Source organism: Lampetra fluviatilis, chromosome 17 (assembly GCF_964198595.1).
Source record: "Lampetra fluviatilis chromosome 17, kcLamFluv1.1, whole genome shotgun sequence".
NCBI lineage: Eukaryota > Metazoa > Chordata > Hyperoartia > Petromyzontiformes > Petromyzontidae > Lampetra > Lampetra fluviatilis.
Window position 1 is genome coordinate 11,138,086 of NC_136291.1, and position 19,991 is coordinate 11,158,076.

General features: G+C 43.8%; 1 protein-coding gene across 4 annotated transcripts in view; it reads right to left on the reverse strand.

Annotated features, from left to right (window-relative positions):
- The window catches only part of ADCY2 (adenylate cyclase 2), a 300,516-nt gene that overhangs the window by 109,425 nt on the left and 171,100 nt on the right, over positions 1 to 19,991 (reverse strand). For all 4 annotated transcript variants that reach the window (XM_078864180.1, XM_078864181.1, XM_078864182.1 and 1 more), the window contains one exon: positions 4,829 to 4,978. In XM_078864180.1, coding sequence (XP_078720306.1) covers positions 4,829 to 4,978 — 150 coding nt within the window. The remainder of the gene's footprint in view (positions 1 to 4,828; positions 4,979 to 19,991) is intronic.

Below are 19,991 nucleotides of genomic sequence, written 5' to 3' on the forward strand. Positions count from 1 at the left end.
AACGGATGTAACTTCCCCCCTGTACAGATTTATTAACTCCGAAGAGGATTGCAGACAATGAACGAGTGATAATAAAATTTAAACTGGACAAGATACAGCTTTGGGAAAATAAATATATATCGTATTTGTTAAGAGACCTTGATGGGAGGATAATGGTGATAGTCGTCATCTTTATAAAAAGTGCTTGAGAAAACAAAGAGCTCAAAGCGTAATGTTCAGCACAAGTTTTCAAATGTTCAGCACAAGTTTTCAAATGTATTTACCCATGAATCGGTGCCATGATAGGAACAGGTTTTGTAATAGTCGGGCTAATTAAGCAGAATAACATGCAGAATTTAACTCGTGGGCTTTCGTGACCAATATCGTGATTAATTATTTGTTTTTTTGGCCAGAAATCGTAAGTCAAATGTGTGTCGTGAACCCTCTTCAACTCTACACAGCCAACACAGCCAATTAATAAAGTGTCGTCAACAAACGTGACAATTTATTACTGCTTTAGCAGCACCACTGGATAACGTTGAAGAGCATTCCACAAGATTGAACAATTACGTATGATTTTTCACAAGGCAATTACAACCACCACCATCAGGCAACATACAAAATTCGAAAACATAAGATATATGAAATTAACGAAAGTAAAATATTGCGAGTGATGACGCTCATGCTGCTACTGATGTTGCTGATACTGGTGATGTTGCTCACAATATTGCTGCAGATGGTCTTGCTATATTTACCGCTCGAAGAATACGGTGGCACTGTTCACATTAATCACGCGTAACGAACGACAGTAGCTGCGCTTTAGCGATGAGCGCTCCCAAAACCCCTTTGAACAATCCCCTGGTGCCGCAATTTAGCAACATCTAAAGCCTTGGCATTGCTGCAAGACACTGAATCATGTTGCATCCCCTGTAGAATTGGGGGACGGGCGTTTTACGAGGTGCATCGCTGTGGTTGGAAAATGTGATCACTTATTTCGAAGACACTGGCGTATCCATCAACCGCATCAAAACATGAACAGGCCAATGCGCACATCTCCTTCTTAATTGGCAGGTGCAATTGTAGCCCATGAAACCCAAACTTGGACACATATGGTGAACTTCTGTAGTCTGTGCTCCTTTCACGTAGGAGGAGGAAACGCAAAAACGACACCAACTCTGTCCTGAAGCCTTCTCGTGGCTAGCAGACCTCAACATTGGCGTTAGCTTCTGAACGTAGGATAAAACAGATTTTTCTTTTTAAAAATGTAGTTTAAGAGATACATATTTACATAATACAGTAACGGTAACAAGCGTTATCCCACGTGTATATAAATAAAAACGTAATATGTTAACCAATAACAATGGTCTTAGAAGGGGAAAATATATAACAGGAAATGTTTGGAGCAATGGCCGTCTTCACAGCACAACAAAAAAAATGGGGCGATGAAGAGGGGCAATTTCTGTGAACGTTGCCTGTTCTATACTTTCACGGCCACAATAGTATTGGCAGACGTGTTGAGTTTTTTGTTGTTTGTGCTTTTGCACGACTGCCAATGCAGTTTCGCTGATTCACTTGTTTCAGCATTATTTTAGGTCAAACAATAATATGTAAACGTCACAAAACAGTTAGCGTTTAAATAGCATTAATAACGAACCGTTGTTCACTCTATATACATTTTACACAATGTAAAAACATTTTTACACAGTGTAAAAATGTAAAGCATTTTTACCCATGTTGAAAGTGGGGCAGGTTCAAATGCCTGGCTTCCATGTCAATACCACTAACAGTCCAGGTCAAAAAGTGAAAGTGTCTCAATTCTCCAATGGCGGCATGGGTAAGCGCTCAAAAAAGAGTTGGAAATATCACATTGCTATGGCAGCAGTAGCCAGCGTTCCCACAGGATATCTGCCATTCAAATGTATGTATGTTGAACTTGTTTCACACCGTACATAGCCAACTGTGCTAATCGGAAGTGTGGTGGAAGGCCAACGAACTAGACACAAAAACAGTTCTAAAGAAATCAGTTTTCAATCTAAATTATTTAAAAGTGCAAAGCTCCAGTGGCTTCCTAATTTCGGAAGGAAGAGCATTCCAGACGGCCGTCTTTGTTCGATGGTTACCCAAAAGCCACTGCGAGGATGACCGGAGTTTGCATATGGTTTACGCTCCTTGACGAGATCAGCAAGCTGTGTTTCATTTTATTGTTCCCTAAGACATAACCGAATAAGTCCACCACCGACTTCCACCAGAGCTCACTGCCTCTGGTGGTGAATCAAACACAACAATACCATCCCGCCAGATTCATGATACAACTCCTGTTTGGAGCATTTTGGTAAATGTAGTGTCACATGCAAGTTTGAATCCATGCTTTTTGGATAATTACAAACCCTGTAACACAGAACATCAATGCAAATGCACACACATTTTCTGTAAACTCACCAATATTAAACATTTCAATTGGAGAATTGTGGGGAGGCCTTTATCCACCAGTGGAATAATAAAGCACTGTACAGTATTATTACTTATGCATTCTTAATAAAACATAGGTTTTCAATACAATGATTCATATTTGTTGATGGGTTACACCACATGGTAGCTTTTATGCCAAAATTATTGTGATTAATGACAAGAATGTTGACGTAAAAAGTACCACTGTTCCTAACCGTAATACAAATGCGAAGCAACGTTCACTTTCCCAACATGCATTGCGTGGTTTCAGAAAATGTTGTCATTTTGCATGTCTGCTTTGCCCTCCACCATCAGTGCCCTGTTCTTTACAATGCTACATTAACACATTAAAGGGGTGATATAGCAAGCAACTGAAAGACGGAAGCAGCAAAAACCGAGATTGATCATTATAATTGGCAATTTACAAATGGTAGCTCTTCGGGAGAAATATGGAATTCCAAAACTCAAGATTGGGATATAATCTTAATATGAGTGTAATAATTGTATGTAGATCTCGAAAGTAAAACATATATCTATAGCCGAGGAATCAGATTGTCTCTCAGATTAAGAGGAGATAGTTCTAGATCTTAAACTTAAAAAGGTAAATTCTGCCCTTCACAGTATGAAAACGGAGAAAACTCACAAATCACGTGGTATAACTGTGGACACCATCAAAGAAAATGGAAGCAAACAGCGGAACTAAATTAGCAAACATATTAAATAAATGTTTATAGAGCAATGACATACCACGATCAAATGGAATGATGCGTCATTCTTTTGCTCAAAAAGGCTCTAAAAGCTTTACTTCAAGACCTATAGCCATTGGCCTCTGATCGCTGAGTTTATCAATTGCTCACAAAAACCATTGGCAGAAACGTGTAGAGCACAACCGAACATGGCTACGAGCAGGGTTTTCAGAGAGGTTTCTTTATTGTCGACCATATGCACACTCTCAATCAGATTAGGGAAAAGACAAACTGCATTTTAAGTAGGTATGTATTAACTTCTTTCGCACCGTACGTAACCAACCATTGTACTTCATTGTCATTTAGCATGATGTCCAACGCTTTGCTCCAGCGGGAAGAGCGGAACGAAAGATATTGAGCCGAGCAACACGCAGCACAACCCGGAAACCCACCGGAGAGCTCCATTAAATCTGATGTCAATCACCTTTGCTCTGCCCAGCGCAGGTTAACAACATTGACACCACTTGGCTGAAGCTAAATAAATAATGATGACACGGGCAGGGCTCGTATCCACAATCAGATTTCCATCCCCAATCAGATTTCCATCAAATATAATCCTACTTTTCAAAATTATGCACATGCCCCCTTGAACCGCATCGTACATTTTTTTTAGATAGACATTAGAAAGCAGGATCAAGCTGTTTCCGATAAAAAATATAATCCTCAAAAATGTATAACTCATGCCAATTTCATACCCATTTTCCACCGGCATGTCCAAGTTGTGGGTGGTTTCCGCTGGCTATTTGCCAGCGCCAAACTGCCATGACCAAACTGCCATGCGTCATATGCTGGCCTCACAATACATTTGAATTTGGCTCAGGGCCAAGCAGGGCCAAAGGTGGGGCTAATGATGCATTCATTGCATTTGACATCGTTCAGTACACTCTAAGGATGATGAACAACACGGCATCACCATGTCATCCACGTGCATTTTGACCAGTTCGTACGTGTGTATGTATGTTGATTTTTTTTTCCACACCGTATATCGCCAACCGTGATAATCGGAGGTGCGGGGGAAGGGCAAAAACTAAACACAAACATCAGTTCTTATGAAATAAATTTTCAATCTAAATTTAAAAGTGCAAAGCTCCAGTGGATTCCTAATATCGGAAGGGAGAATTTTCCAGACGGCCGCAGAAGTGCATTTGAAAGCGCGCGATGCAGTAACTGTCTTTGTTCGATGGCTAGCCAAAAGCTGCTGCGAGGATGACCGGAGTTTGCATGATGGTTTATGCTCCTTGACGAGATCAGCAAGGTATTGTGGTCCATGCATTCTGCAACCGGAAGCCAATGCAGCTCGGCGAGCACTGGACGGACATGGTCAGATCTTGCAGTACCCGTCACGGCACGCGCAAAAGAGTTTCGTACATGCTGAAGCTTGGTAATATTTTTGCCGGACGTCCCGTAGCATAGCGAGTTGCAATGATCGAGCCTTGTCGATACAACGCTACACGCCACCCACCGTGTTGGCTACGTCACGACTCAATAGTGGTCGAATGCGTCGTAGAGCCCCGATGTATTCGTGGCACGGCTCCGTTTCCTCAGTGCACTGTGAGACGTTCCACGGTCTCAGTGCGGGGCTCGGTTGCGCAGTGGGAAAGAGGTAAATGAGTTCATGTGGAAACAAGGACAGAGAAGTTGCACATGAGCAGTACCTGTTGTCGTTTCTCAGACTCCAGTTTCATGCGTGAGCGGATGCAGTTGCAGGTGTCGTCGAAGGTCTGCTTCAGGGCGACGTCCATGAGGTACTTGTGGTAGGCGCCGGCAAGATTCCCACACACGAAGATCACCGTGTTGGCCAGCAGCTGTGGGGGAACAGTAGAGGAGGTGGGGCGACGTGGGAAAGCGGAGGTGAAATAACAAATCGTACTTGGAAAGGATGCACAGCACGCAGAGGTGCGAACTTTTTATATTTTTTGTTAAATTAGTTGGAAGTCAAAAGATTTTCCTGCTCGTACGGGAAGTGCGATGGTACTCATCCCTGTTGGCTCCCGGGCCATTGGCCCGGGAGCCAACAGGGATGATTCCGGAGGGATGATGAGCTGAGTCGGAGGTCATCCCTGAATCGGATTTTGAAGCTGGGTGCACGACCTTCTGGTGAGACAAGTCGATTCTCGTGAAGCCGCGTTGGCGGCGTGTACGCCGCTGGTGTACACAGCAAAGGATTGGACACGCTCGCCAGTTTCGCTGCTTTGAAATGGAATCAAAAATTGGACAACAGGCGACATTTCGAGCAATAGGCGTCCTTCATCAGGGCGCGTGCACACGTTGCGTTCACCGCTCGTGACATTAGTTCGGCTACACCGGGCAATTGTTAAATATAATAATTATATTAATGATGATTCATAACAATAATTGTGTTATCCTTTTAAGAGGACTGGCTTTAATGAATACAACTCGAGATCCCAGGAGGAAATACGTGAGTGTGAGAGAAACACGTTCGTGACATTGCCACGGATTGAGTAATAGCCTATTCTTTTCACTTCCTTGTGTAGGGGTTATTACGGGAGAAAAGGCGGACGAGAAACACAGGGGTGTCTGCACCCGCACACACGGGTGGCCACACCGACGTCCGCATCCGTTAACCACTGGGCGGCCATGGGGGCTCTGTGATCCCCCATAACCCCGCCCCTCCGAGGGGATCTCTATAAAAGGCGGGGAGCCAGAGAGCTCGGGGCCAGTTCGACACGAAGCTGACCAGTGAAGACTGAAGACTCTGAGATTAGGCCCTGGGACTCCCCTGTCTCGCTGCCCTTGTCAGGGCCGAGCTGGGTAAGCCAGCGGCGCGGCCCAAGAGCTCCCGGACCTCTGCCCTTGTAAGGGCAGGGCCGGCTTAGCTGGTACCGAGATCTGTGCTTACCAGGTCCAGATCAGACAGCCTCCCGTAGCCCATTAGAGGAGGACTGGGGAGCAGGACAGAGGGCTTAGTACTAGGGTGGTTTCCCACATAGTACGGGTGAAGGGGCCGTTACCCCTTGAACTATTGTGTCTGTCCCTGAGTTAATAAAAAGAGTGTGCCTCAACTCCGACGTCGTCTCCCTGAACTCACTACACTTGCATTGGCGAACTAACACGCCCATAAAACTGGGTGCTTATTTACTTGAAATGTCTCTTATTCAAGTCAATATATCTTGACTTAAAGCTTTCGTGACTGCAGGAATTAATATTCTTTGGGTCTTTCAGTAAAACCACGTATATAGAAAAAATAGAAAATAAAAATATTTTTTCTATCGAAAGACTCAAAGAATATAAATATATCTTATGTACATGTATGTGAATGAGTGTGAACGAACACTCTTTCATTTCATAAGTACATCTGTGAATGTGTTAGACGGGCTTATACATTTGTGCATTCATTCGCAGGAGTGTAGGAGGAGGTGAATTCGACTATGCGCAAGCAAATGCATGCCAGGAGAGAAGCCAACGTTATGATCTCAAGGCCACGGAATTTGAAGTACCATTGGCCTTTGGAGGGCAAAAAAGAACACACAAGTCTCATTAAATAATGCAAATTAGAAATTCCAAGTGCGAGACGAATCGGAATATATGGTAAACAGAAACTATTTTGGATGTCCTTTACAGGCATTATTGAGTGAAACAGATTTCGCTGACTGCTTCCTGATGTTTGTGCCAATGTGCCCAGACACCGATCCATACTTTGGAAATGCTTTCAACACTTTACAATTTATTAAAGTCAATAATTGACGAATAAAAATGTGAAATAAAGGATCAATGTCTTGTTGATGAAATGCAGATAGGGGTTAATGTCAACATAGTTAAGTTTTCTAAATGTAAATAAACAAGCGAGGAGGGGTGGTTTATGTTTTATATACAGTCCTGGGTCAGTGGCGGAAATGCCATATTCTCATGGTGGTGGCCAGTCTCTCTATAGGACAGTGAGTGTTGAATTCCACGAGGTAGAATTCATGTCAGCAATCCCAGATAGGTCGGGCCAAACATGTGAGTAGGATCGCAACTGCATGAATAAAGGCAGCAGAGTCCTGTGTGATGCAAAATTGATAAATCAGCTAAGTAGTTCTTTGTCAACATATGAGTGCTCAAAGCAAGATGTAGGCAATATGATTAATCCTGAAATTGGACCAGTCCCAATCCCAAAACTTATATTCTACACACAATGCTTTTGTTAACAATTTAACAGTCGTGGCAGATCACTGTTTGTCACATTTGATCCCCTTTATGGATTCTTTTTTTTATTAAACCAAGTGAGAAACTATTGTCGACCTTACTCAAAGTGGATTGCCCTTGAATACCCGGTTGGTGGTGCTACTAAAGCAAAAATAATAACAACTTTGCACATTTGTTCATCACGTGACAACTTCATTCCTCGGCTGTGTCAGGTGGAGGAGGGTGTACGACATGCAACATTTTACATACATGATAAACCTTAATTCTAGATTTGAAGCTTTCGTGACTGCAAGGAATCATACTCTTAGGTTTTTTTTCGGTAAAGTCACGTAGGTAAAAATAAAAATAAAAAAAATAAAAATTATGTAAATAATAATAGAAATAAAATAATAAAACACGACGTTTCGGATGAAGGAAGCTTGTGTTGCCTCCGAAACGTCGTGATTTATTATTTTATTTCTATTATTATTTCTATAATTTTCATTATTTATTTTTATTTTTACCTACGTGACTTTATCGAAAAAAAACCTAAGAGTATGATAAACCTTGCTTGACTGGAGAATCTAGTCTGATCGTGGATGACAACAAATGGGATTCAAATCGGGACCTCGGTACTTAGACCTCAGGCAATAGCACACGGAGCCACCCTCCTACCTCCGTCTCAGCGCATATTGAAACCAGCACTGTTTGATGACATTGAAGATGTTTACATGGTTTCTGACCACAGAGCTTGGACGAATTGCATGATGAAGGTCAGTTTCCGATGTAAATGAAGGCTCCACTCAAGGGGATTTCATCAGAATGCACCTTGACTAACATTTACATACATAAGCAAAGCAATGAATCCATACGCACTTTTTTGTGCACAAGTAATTGAATAAACATGCGACAGAGGTGAGTGCCCCTAATTAGCCACATTTGCAGACGGAAACATTGATTATGCATAATGAAAACAGACCCGTAACTTAAAACCACCGAGTTAGAATCCCCAGAAACTCCGATGAAGTATTGAGTGTGCAAGTGTCATAGCAGTAGTTCAGTATAACAAAAACGACCCCCAAGGAAAGAGTAATGAATTGATGAAAATGAAACTCATTAGCGACTAACGCGCAATGATGTAATTGCCAGGATGGTGGTGGGGGGGAAGCGAGGGTTATTTTTGTATCGGACCATTAGCACTCGAGGCAGGGCAGCTGGCAGGCTCTGGTGGAAATGAGTCCCTGGAGGATGGCAGTACACCATTTTAACATTTGCTTGTGTTTGCTTGTATTCGCCTTATTCTCCACCGCATTCCCACCCTTTGTTTTTGTTCTACTAATTAAGGACAACCAGCCTGTTTCCTTGCACCATCCCCCCATGTTTAGCTGGCCGGGCGGCACTCTGAATGAGGCACAATCGGCTGTGAGTAAAAATTTCGGTCGTAGGTCAACTTGGCCTATTAAACCACTCCTCTGGTGTTGACAAACCTAGTTACCACTTTGTAGAGAAAAAAAACACGGTGGTTCTTTTGGTGGGACTGGTTGCTGCCCGAGAAGTGTAGAATTTTCCACGGCTGTGAACGCAGATGAACAAAGCGACTCCTTTGACCTTGTCCGACTTATATTATTTGCGGATATGCAATCTAATTTCGATGTATCCATACAGACGCATCTCCAGACGCATTACGCTCATGTACAAATTGAGAGGCTAATAAAGTATACGTATGAGTGCAGTGTGTGCCTACATTTGAGTGCGCTCTCACTATGGCAGGAAACGGGCGATAGTGAATGTGGCTCACGCCAGCGGTCTCATCACATTTGCCAACAACCTCGGGTCGCCATTATGCCAGCGCCCATTACGCCGGTGCACAGTGCCCATCTCTCCAGGGGTCCTACCACAGCGTGAATTCCGGTTCTCACTCACTATGATGAGTCCAGGGCCAAATCAAAACCCTAGCTGAGCCCCATCTGCCAGGGCTTGATTGCCCAGTGGCCAGGTTAGACATGTGCCTATATGTGGTGACTGATGGAATCAGACGCAGGCAGTCTGGGACAACGGAGGCCGTGCTAGGTACATATTGGAGGCTCTCTGAAAATAGAACACTTTTGCTAACCTGGACATTTTCACTCCCAGTGCCATACGAGTAATTTTTGAGAGAAAAAAAGGTCGATCTCTTCATTACTTCGGTGTTAGAGGGTGCAGCGGGTGCTGCAATGGCTCTTGCACTTCATTATGGAGGTTGATGCCCAGCCATGGCTAGTATAAATGATGAGCAATAAATGAAACAGTCCAACCCGCACTGACCAGCATGGTGAAATATGGGCAGACAACCCTATGACCAATACAGCTTTGAGGAGGTCTTCATCCAGCAATGGATTGACAAAGGGCTGTACATTTCTTTAGACCTACTTTTTGTGTTTAGTTTGTTGTCCTTCGCAACTCCGATTAGCATGATCGGCTATGTACGTTGCGAAAGAAGTTCAACATACATAGTATACACGATACAATACAAATAAAAAATAATTTGAAAATTGTATAATCTCATTCTTGGTCCTGTTTTATCGAAGTAAAGACCTGGAACTGCTTGCTTATGTCACTGCTGTTGGAACGGCCTCCGCTAGAGGGCGCATCAGATAGCCCGTCGAGGGCATTTTGGCCGACTTGTATGTATTTATGTTGAACAAAAACAGTATTCCAAAGAAATTAGTTTTCAATCTCGGTTTTAAAGTCCCAGTTGCTTCGTAATACAGGCAGTCCCTGGGTTACGGAAGGGTCAGGTTCCCGAGAACGATCCGTAACTCGAATTTTCCGTATGTCGGAAATTGAACAATTTTCCGACAAAATGAATGAAAAAATCCCTATCGCTACCTGCATAGTGTTGCTGTACATCAGCTCTGTACTTCCTAGGATTATTTAATTTAATCGAATATCTACCTTAACACTACTACCCATTATTAATCTAATAGAACATTTACGAATGCCACGAAACATTTTTTATATTAATTGCTAACAGAAAGCAGTCACTTCCGAATGTTCATTTACCGTGCATTAGGTTCGGCCTAGACTTCACATATACACACACAAAGACAAAGGTGGAGTAGGCTCGTCTACATACACCCGCCATACGCCTCGCTACGCGGTATTCATCCGCAACCTCACCACGCTGCACTAATTTCGCTTACGTAACTAACGCAAAACTTTCCGCGTAATTTTTTTTTACATGATTTATGGCAGAATTTCCATAAAGTCGGATTTCCGTAAGTCGGGACTGCCTGTATCAGAAGGAAGAGCGTTCCAGACGGCCACAGAGGCCTTGTCCATGCTGGTCAGCCATCTTTGCACAGCTACGAGTATCCCACTCACATTCGGCCCATCGGTCGACTATTTAAACAATGCCTTCCCTATGGTAACTACTCACGACTCGAGCGCCACGTGGGTCAAGAAGAATGTTAGAGGTGAAACGTACTGGGTGACAGGTCTACTGCATGAATCACTTGAGTCAATGGCCTGGCGGTTCAAGTCTGTCTCCTCGGCCTCTCTTACCCCAAATGTGATTGCACAAACATTAAAAACAAAATGAAGAGGGGAGCATCTGTCGCGCCACATTCACGGGTGTTAATGATTCCACCCTATTGCTGTTCGTAGAAAATAAGAAGACCATCAAGAGCTGAGTTTGCACCTGGGTGTTGATGGGAACATGGTTCGAGAAGTCGACTCGCAATTGGAACGGCATGAGTTCGTATCCTGTTTGATGGCCGAGTTGCCCATTTACCCTCATCGCTCAATAAAGTGAGTGGAACTTTGTGAGATGTCTACAGTTATTGTCCTCAGAGGAGCCTTTGTCCTTGCGATGAAGATGGCTGATCAGAAATTGCTGCCAGGGCTGCCAACAGTGATGAGCAATAGCACATTTCTTGTTTGCTTAAAATTATAGTGGGCTCTCTCCTCACCAACACGCAGAGGCAGGTAAGTGATCCAGTCCGTTTACTTTACCTCCGTCACACACAGCTCCCTCCTTCATCCACTGCTCTCTCCTTCCATCCCTCCTCTGACGTGTCCTCTCATCCCCACAGTCCCCTCTCCCATTCCCTCCTCTTCTTCTCACCCCTGTCACCGCATTTCCATCCACCAATCACAGAGCATCACATCTCGGATTATGTCTCCTCATCTCTAGCCACCCATCACAGATCATCATATCTCAGACCGCCAGGTTACTCTCGGTCAAGTATGTGCAGGGATTGACGTCAGCGTGTAGTGGGTAGGGAATACAAATGCTGTGGGGACTATTATGGAGGACCGCTGCAGAACTAATCTGAATTGACTTAGTCTGAACTAACCAAGTATTGTTGATATCACCTATAGAAGAACCTGACTCGGACGATATCAATGTTCACAATAAGATATATGATTTAATGCAAACAATGTTTAGCTATGTACTTTCATGTTAAAATATTCCTCCAAGGAGGATCCATTGAAAAACGTAACTATATTTGTATCCATTTATGTTTTCATGTTCGAGAGCATTGCTCCGTATCAAAGGTCTCCCTGCCTGCAACATGATATCACATAACTACTTTTGAAGGCCCTTCAAGAGAACTCCAGTTTGCTAATAGTTGAAGATGCCTTGTAAACAGTGTTTGTCGCATGGCAAGCTGAAATGTGTAGTCCTCAGCGCTGGAATATGTCAAAAGTGAGTGAATAATCTGATATGGCACTGTGGATTTTTTCTGATGACCTGGCGAACCAAATCATTAACTTTTTGTACTCATGAATCAAGTTGATCCATGAGTCACTGTTTGTATTCGAACCTAGGAGCTAATTGGTACTGTCTCAATCCTGACTCTTTGAATGAAAATAAACTTAATCAAGTACTGAATGATGGCCCCTCCACGCATTGTTAGTCACTTGGGTTTTTTGATCAAAATTGTATATATATTGGCTGCCATAGACTGTTTCTTAAACCTTTGCTCTATGTTTGAATTCTGTCATGATTTGATTCTGGAGTGTGTTTACATGCATAAGTTTCACTGTTATACAGCACCCTCTGAAGTGAGAGGGCCTTGTCTAAACTAAAATATAAAAAACAATATTTGAACAGGTAAATCCCACTGAGCTATATAGCTATTTTCAGAAGCGACCTGGCCACAAATGATAGCTCAACAAAAGGCGTATGCATATCAGCCAAATACTCTAAATGTATGTTTCTAAATGAGGAGGGAAAACCGGAGAAAAATCCACGCAACCACGGGAAGAACATGCAAACTCCAAATATACAGGTGTCAGGGCCAGGATCGAACCCACGACCTCCTGCATACCAGGCAAAGTAATCAACATCTCACCACCGTAGCACCCGTCTATGTAACCACAAACGGCATGATCTCCGTAAATGAAGGAAATCACTGGAGATCTCTGTGCAACTGTAAAGAGAGCAAATCAAACATCCCCTAGATGCCACCATCTCTCAAGGCAATGTGTGTCACTACTGCATATATGATAGATCCCTGGCGACTGCGTCCACTTTAAAGGTGCACCCCTGCAAATTGCTTGCTTCCGCCACCGCTGGCGGAAGGGCCTTCACGAGAGGAAGATCCAGAGAGCCCCTCGACGGGTGTTTGGCCTTCTCTTGCACACTGGGCAGATGTGATCAACTAACTATGGTACACTCACTTGTACTGCTGGATTACAACGGGGGGGGAGGGGGGGGTTAAGTAGTAACTTAAATAATTGCTTCAACTGCAATGCCGAGAGGTCAAACCAACGACCTCTAGATTTAAAAGTCTGGTTACACCCAATACCAATACCTGCCGTTTGCCACCAAGTGGCGTTGTAATCATCACGCCGCCTGTGCCAGGCTAGGTGCACTTTGAGGCCACGTGAAGTGTCGAATGCTAACTGCTGGCAGTAGGTCATTGGACAGACCCAGGTGCCATGGGTTGACTGACTGAGATGACTGGCAGATTCACCAGCTGTGCCTCCACATGGCAGCATCCACAAACGTTATAAAACCCTGTGTCATTGACACCCAAAGCTATGAGAATACGTTTTCCCCTTTTATCTGGCAACAAAACAGGTGTTAAGCTGTTAAAACACCCAACTGAAACCTTTTACGAGGAATCGTCTGCATTAACCACAATTCTTGTGGTCAAAATGCAAACAAAAACACTGATAATATATGCATTGTCTTTGAAACTGATTGGTCCAATCTGTTTAAAAGACAATGGTCCAATCAGTTTCAAAGACAATGCATATATTACACTGGTCAACAAAAAAAAACATTTTTTTCTGGCCTGGACTTTTGCAGCTGTTTTAGACTAATTTCAGGGTGTGGATTACAAATTTTACCTCAGATTTGCTCTATCACATCTCATTTTTATGCTATCGGCATACCCCATTTTCATTGATTTTACCGGAAATAAACTCTGTCACTTATGATTGCAAGTTGTTGCGAGTCAGTGACTGCTTTAGTGTTAAAAGATGGTGCTGTATTTTAGGATAGTGTGTTTATAATATCATTTTGTGTAGATATCCACATTTATTTAATATTTTTCTTCTGTGGTTTTTATTGAAAATGCAATATTTGATATCTCAAAAACCTGATGTGATAGACACAAACTGATGCCAGATTTGGAATCAGCACCCCAAAATTACCTTAAAACCGTTGGAATACCTTATGCCAGAAAAAGTGTGTTGACCAGTGTTATCAGAGTATGTTTTTTTGTTTGCATTGTTGCAGAAGTAAAAGGTGTACATCACCATTCAGACAAAAATCCACAGCGCGGCCATTCCCTACAGCCTCAACAGTTCATTTGCACTACACTACAAATTGTACAGTTTCTAAATGAGCTCAATAATGCGGCATCGGGGCTGCCTTGCAAATAATCGGTTGGCAAATCAATATAGGAACTCCATATCAAGTAATAATGCCAATGTTGATGATGATGAATTAACAACCCTTATGAACAGACGACTTTATAATGAAGGCTGGCTAACCGCACCACAACGGAGCGTGAATTAACATTTGAGCCAATGAGTTACATAGAAAATAGAGATAATCGCATTAGCCAGAATTTTAATTAGTTAATCAATTAATTGATCAATTAATTAATTACCTTTGTACAGTGTGGCACAGAATCCTGTGCAGTGCGCATAGCGTTCATTTTACAATGGTTCACTGATAACACCTGCAAGTGGACAATTCAAAACGGGGACTATCCCATTCAGAGGGACGGCACATTTTGGGATGTTGATCACATGAAAGGAAAAGCTGGAAATAGGTTTCCAGACAAAATTACTATTGCGCAGGAGCGGGCCAGCTACATCACAGGTAAGCCTACTTTCCGCACGCCGTTCTCCCCAATCCCTGGCTAAAATTGTGGCTTAAGGGTCAAAATGTGCGCACACAGCACAACAAGATAACAACAAAGATCTCCCGTAGAGCCCGAACGATTTTTTTGTTAGGCAGGCACTGTTAGTGAGCACCTAATGAAGGCCGGCACGGCACACGGCGGGGTGGGTGGCTAAAATTATACACGGCCGCCTTTGTCACCCCAGTGCTGATGTTTACACGCTGCATAAGTTACACATTTCAGGCTGAGTTGACCTGGAGGCAGGGGGGGGCAGAGACTGGTTCAGATAATCGTCACTGGTGTTGTTTGTGGTGGCTGGTAATCGAACTTGGCTTGTCATGTCACATAGCATCGTGCGCTCACCATTGTACGATGATCACCCCCGTAGCTTGGCAGTCTTGCAGCAAGTGCTGTTGGTGGACACCTATTAAGGCTGCACGTGATAGTGCAGCGAGCCGAGCATCACACCTGGCAACCTTTGTCACTCCGATGCCAATATTGACTCACCACAACACAACCGAGCAAAGTAGTCATTTAGGGCTGGATTGGCTTATGGGTTGCATCGGCTTAGGTTCAGATGACACATGTGACTGGAGCCTGTGCGTGGTTAGGAATCGAACTCAGAGATTGCATTGCAAAGCATACTCACCACTATCTCACTCTTAACAGGAATAGCAAAGATAAAGGTCCCCCATATAGTCCTAACAGACTGTTGGGGCAAGTGCTGTTAGCGAGCACCTATGAAGGCCGGAACGGCACACGAGGGGGTGGGTTGGCCAGCACCGTGCCCGACCGCCTTTGTCTCCCCAGTGACGGTGTTTACACACCGCACCAGGTACTCATTTGAGGCTGAGTCGACCTAGGGGAGGCCCAGGACCGGTTAAGATTATCGTCACTGGGCTTGGCCGTGAGTGGGAATCGAACTCTGGTCCCCAGGTTCGTAGTGCAGCGTGCTACTGTTCCCCCAGACCAGTATAGCACAAACACATACACACGTTCACACATATAAACATTAATCCTGTGAGTTTTCCACTGTTTGTGGTGTGCCCCCTAAAGGCAGCTACAGCTAATGTCAGAGATGTTGGGTCAGCATCGTGCACATCTGTCACACCTGTGTCTCTCCAGCACTCGTCTGCATTGTACAAACACTCGGGCGTTCATTGGATGAAAATATAAAAACGCCAATGCAGGACCCTCCCGCAAAAATAGTCCTACTATTGAGTGTCGCTCGCATTAATAAATAGTAAATTATTATTTTTAAAACTTCGCATTGAGTACCCGTGTTTATGTCATATAGAGGAAGTCCAGGCTGTGTGTGGACAGCAGTTGCAATCTCCATTACGGTGAGTTGGATATCCAGGTGGGCGGGGGAAAATAACCACTGTCGCTGAGAATTTTTTTTTGCCATGGGAAATTAAGAAAGCACACATCTGGAAAGGTGACATGAAAGATTACTGTGACATATTTCACACGAGTGGGTCAATGTGTGCTCGTGTAACGTCCCAAAATCTAAAAATTTGTAAATTTCCTACAATTAAATTGCAGCTGCACCATGTGTTTTGGCAAACGCTTCATAGGGAAGCATGGACAGTCGTGTCTTGCTATGGTTCCTCCATGCTCTGAACCTGTTAAATAAGGAGTCATGAATATAACTGCATGAGGCATGAGTGTTCATACCCATGGAATTGACTCTGGATTGGTGGAATTATAGTACACATCACTAACTGCCATACCACCCCTCCTAAAGACAAAGATCCCCCATATAGCCTTAACATATTCTTGGGGAAAGTGCTGTTAGCGAGCAGCTATGAAGGCTGGCACGGCACACGAGGGGGAGGGTGGCCAGCACCATGCCCAGCTGCCTTTGTCTCCCCAGTGCTAATATGTACATAACGCACCAGATACTCATTTGAGACCGAGTCGACCTAGGGGAGGCCCAGGACCGGTTCAGATTATCATCACCGGTGTTGGCCGTGAGTGGGAATACAACTCGTGTCACCCGGTCCGTAGCGACTATGTCACCCCTTCATCCTAAACACAAACAAACACACACCGACCACGACCGCTGTTGTTAGGCTCCCAAGCCTTTAGTGTCCGAGTACAGGAAGACTGTGAGAAGAGTTTGACAATGGCAGTGGTCTCTTTTTTTATATAGCAGAGCAACGGGGTTGTCTACCAGTCAAAACAAATTCTACACAACTCATCAGCCCCATGACCTTCTAAGAGTGCATCATTTCGGCAGCACTGATTCAATGCAAGCAAACTCTGGACTGGTTTTGACAATACGGCGTCACATCAGTTGTTTGACATCTTGGTCTTTCAAGGCTCTGTGACTTTGTTTCCACCCATGGTGTCTTTTTCTACACTCATTGTGTTGCCTTCCAAGGGAGACTCCTCATCTTCAGGGAGCTCTCACCTTGATCTAAATATAGGCCAGAGACTGAATGACGAAAAATAACTGCACGCTGCTATTTACACAGCCCAAAGTCAACATTGGACAATTATGTACGTGTCACAATAACTACAATAATAACAATAGTATTATAAATAATGATAACAATAATATTTTGATGTGCCTGGGTAACTCGCGAGAAAGACCAATTGAAGTGTCTTTAACAATTACGTTAGCTCCTGTGGCATGATGAGATTGGCTGCCAGTGATATTTACAGATAAAAGTTTAATCTCGCGCGTGACGTCAATAGCACAATGGAATATGAGTTCTTATTTTACAAATATTGTCAAAGAAAATAAACAACAAAACATACTATCCATTGTGACACTGCACATATGTTTGTACGGATTTCCCTTCAAAAATAGATTCATTATTTAAATAAAGCACATCAGATGAAAACAGATGTAATCTATCACGCATGAGGAAGCGTTTCCACAACTGCTCAGGCTTGGCATCTTGAAATATTTCGGGGTAAAGCGCCGCAGCATCCCTTAAAAGGCCCTTTTTTCAGATCAAATGCCCACATATATGTTAGCCTTAAAAAACATTTCCTTGCCCGCTACTCCCGTCAGTCCGGCTTCTCCTCACTCCCGGGTCAGCGCTCCTTTCCGCTGCCCCATCTCTTATTTATGGTTGACATTTCACGGCGCAAAACGACGGGTCCCCAAGCGGTATAGAAGCTTAGGAATTAAGAATTGGGATGGGGATGAAGGGGGCTCTCGCGAAAACTACTTTTTTTTAAACCCGAGCAGCTCTGCGCCAACAGTTTCATGCAAAATGTAAAATCGCCCCCCCCTATTCGTTTTACATCGAGACATTTCGTCCGTGCTCTATTTCTGGCTGCAGTATAATTGCGCTCTACGGTGTCACTTCCAGCGTGCACTATTTCGCATCAAACGGCGCAGCCAGCAGGGCTGTGGGGAAAACGAGGTGGCACCGAGCAGCTGAGTGATTCCAGAGGCATAATTGGCAACCCGTCTGCGATTCGGAAACGTGTGACATGGGCCACTGGGAAACGGCACGAGAGCGCGCGCGCGCTTTCACGTGTGCACACTCGTGTTCTCTCATAGATTGTTTTTTTTTTAGAATCTGTATTTGTGCTGGAGGAGTTCGATGAGCTATGAAGCTCTTTTTCATGGATAGCCAGTAGGGGCGGGTCAGAAAGTTAAAGGCGGATCAGAAAGTTTCGGAAAGGTAAACAAATCATAAACATTTTTATTTTACCAGGTAAGGCTCACTGAACTATTAGCTTCTTTCTCAGAAGCGACCTTAACACAAATGATAACTTAACAAAGTGGCTTATCATGTGGAAATCTATAGCAGCCAAATAATCTAAATAATCTAAACGCATGTTTCTCAATGTGGAGGGAAAAACCAGGGGACCTGGAGATAGGGAGAACATGGGGAGGACATGTGAACGCCACATATAAATAGCTGTGAGTCACATGTCCGAACTAAACTCAGCCTCGATTGAATAGTGACATAACAAGAGTGTGATAGATCACAGCACAGATCTACCTTGCAAATGAATGAACAACCAACGTGTTTTAAGGACATTCAAATGTCAATGCAATGTAACGTTTTATTTCACACAGGGTCCATTTATGCAAATGGTACAACATTTGTGATGTGCGTAGTTTTCGAACGGAGGCATGGGGGAAACCACGAACCAGCGGGGATGCAGCTAGAACAGCCGCTAACAATTGACCATTCTCTGTGGTCTGTATGTATTTTAACTTCTTTTGCACCGTACGTAGCCAAACGTGCCAATCAAGTATCCACTGCCGACCAATAGGCGCGCGACACTTACCGTGTATAATCCCAATTTATTCATTTGCAGGTGATTTCGAATTTGGTCAAATTGGACCACGACGCCAGCATGCAACAGCCTAGCCAAAGCCATCATGAGATTCTTGATGTCCACTGTGAAGCAGACTGGCGCGATTAATGGCCAATACACCACAGTAATAACCAGGGTGTCGACTGGATTTTATCCCTGAACAACTTCCAATAAGTGGCGAATGCGGTACCGATGGGCCGTGTCACCACCCTGAAACATTTTAAACACTGCGACTGTGGCCATGAAACCCAAACTACGTACCGTATAGTAAACACCTGTAGTCTGCATTCCTTCAATGGAAGAGTAGCAGCATAACTACGAGCCATCGAACAATGACAGTTACCGCATTGCACGCTTTCAGATGCGCTCCTGCGGCCATCTGGAACACTTTCCTTCCGATATTGGGAAGCCACTGAAGCTAAGCACGTGAAATCATCTAGATTGACAAACTCATTTCTTGAGAACTGCTTGTTGTGCTTAATTTGGTGTCCTTCCCGGCACTTTCGATAAGTGCAGTTTGCAACGTACGATGTGAATTAAGTTCAATATACATACATATATACACAAACTCTCCTGAAGCCCTATCATGGCTACCTAGACATTGGCATTTAGATCCTGAAGACATTTCCCAACATAGGAATAGAATAGTGTGGAAGAGTAGGCGAAACACCCTCCAGAGGGGCTCTCCACAGCTCCCTCTAGTGGTAGCCCTTCCACCAGCAGTGCTGTGAACAAGACATCGCAGGGCTGCACCTTTACCTGTGACATGTTAATTATCACGCAATGCTGTCTCACGGTAACATTGTTGACGATGTCACCTGACGCTTCTTTTCGAACCAGGATATGAGAAAATATGAAATTCCACTGCAGCCGTCACTGTCTGTACCTTTTCTCGTGCAGACAGATTGGACAGCTTCAAATCAATAATTTGTTCATTTCTATAACAACAAAAAATCACTGTCAATTTTGGGGAATTCGTAAACAGAGTGGAAATATTAACGTTGGGCCATCCATAGCTTTAAGGAGCATTGGCAACCTTGGACAAACTATTCTG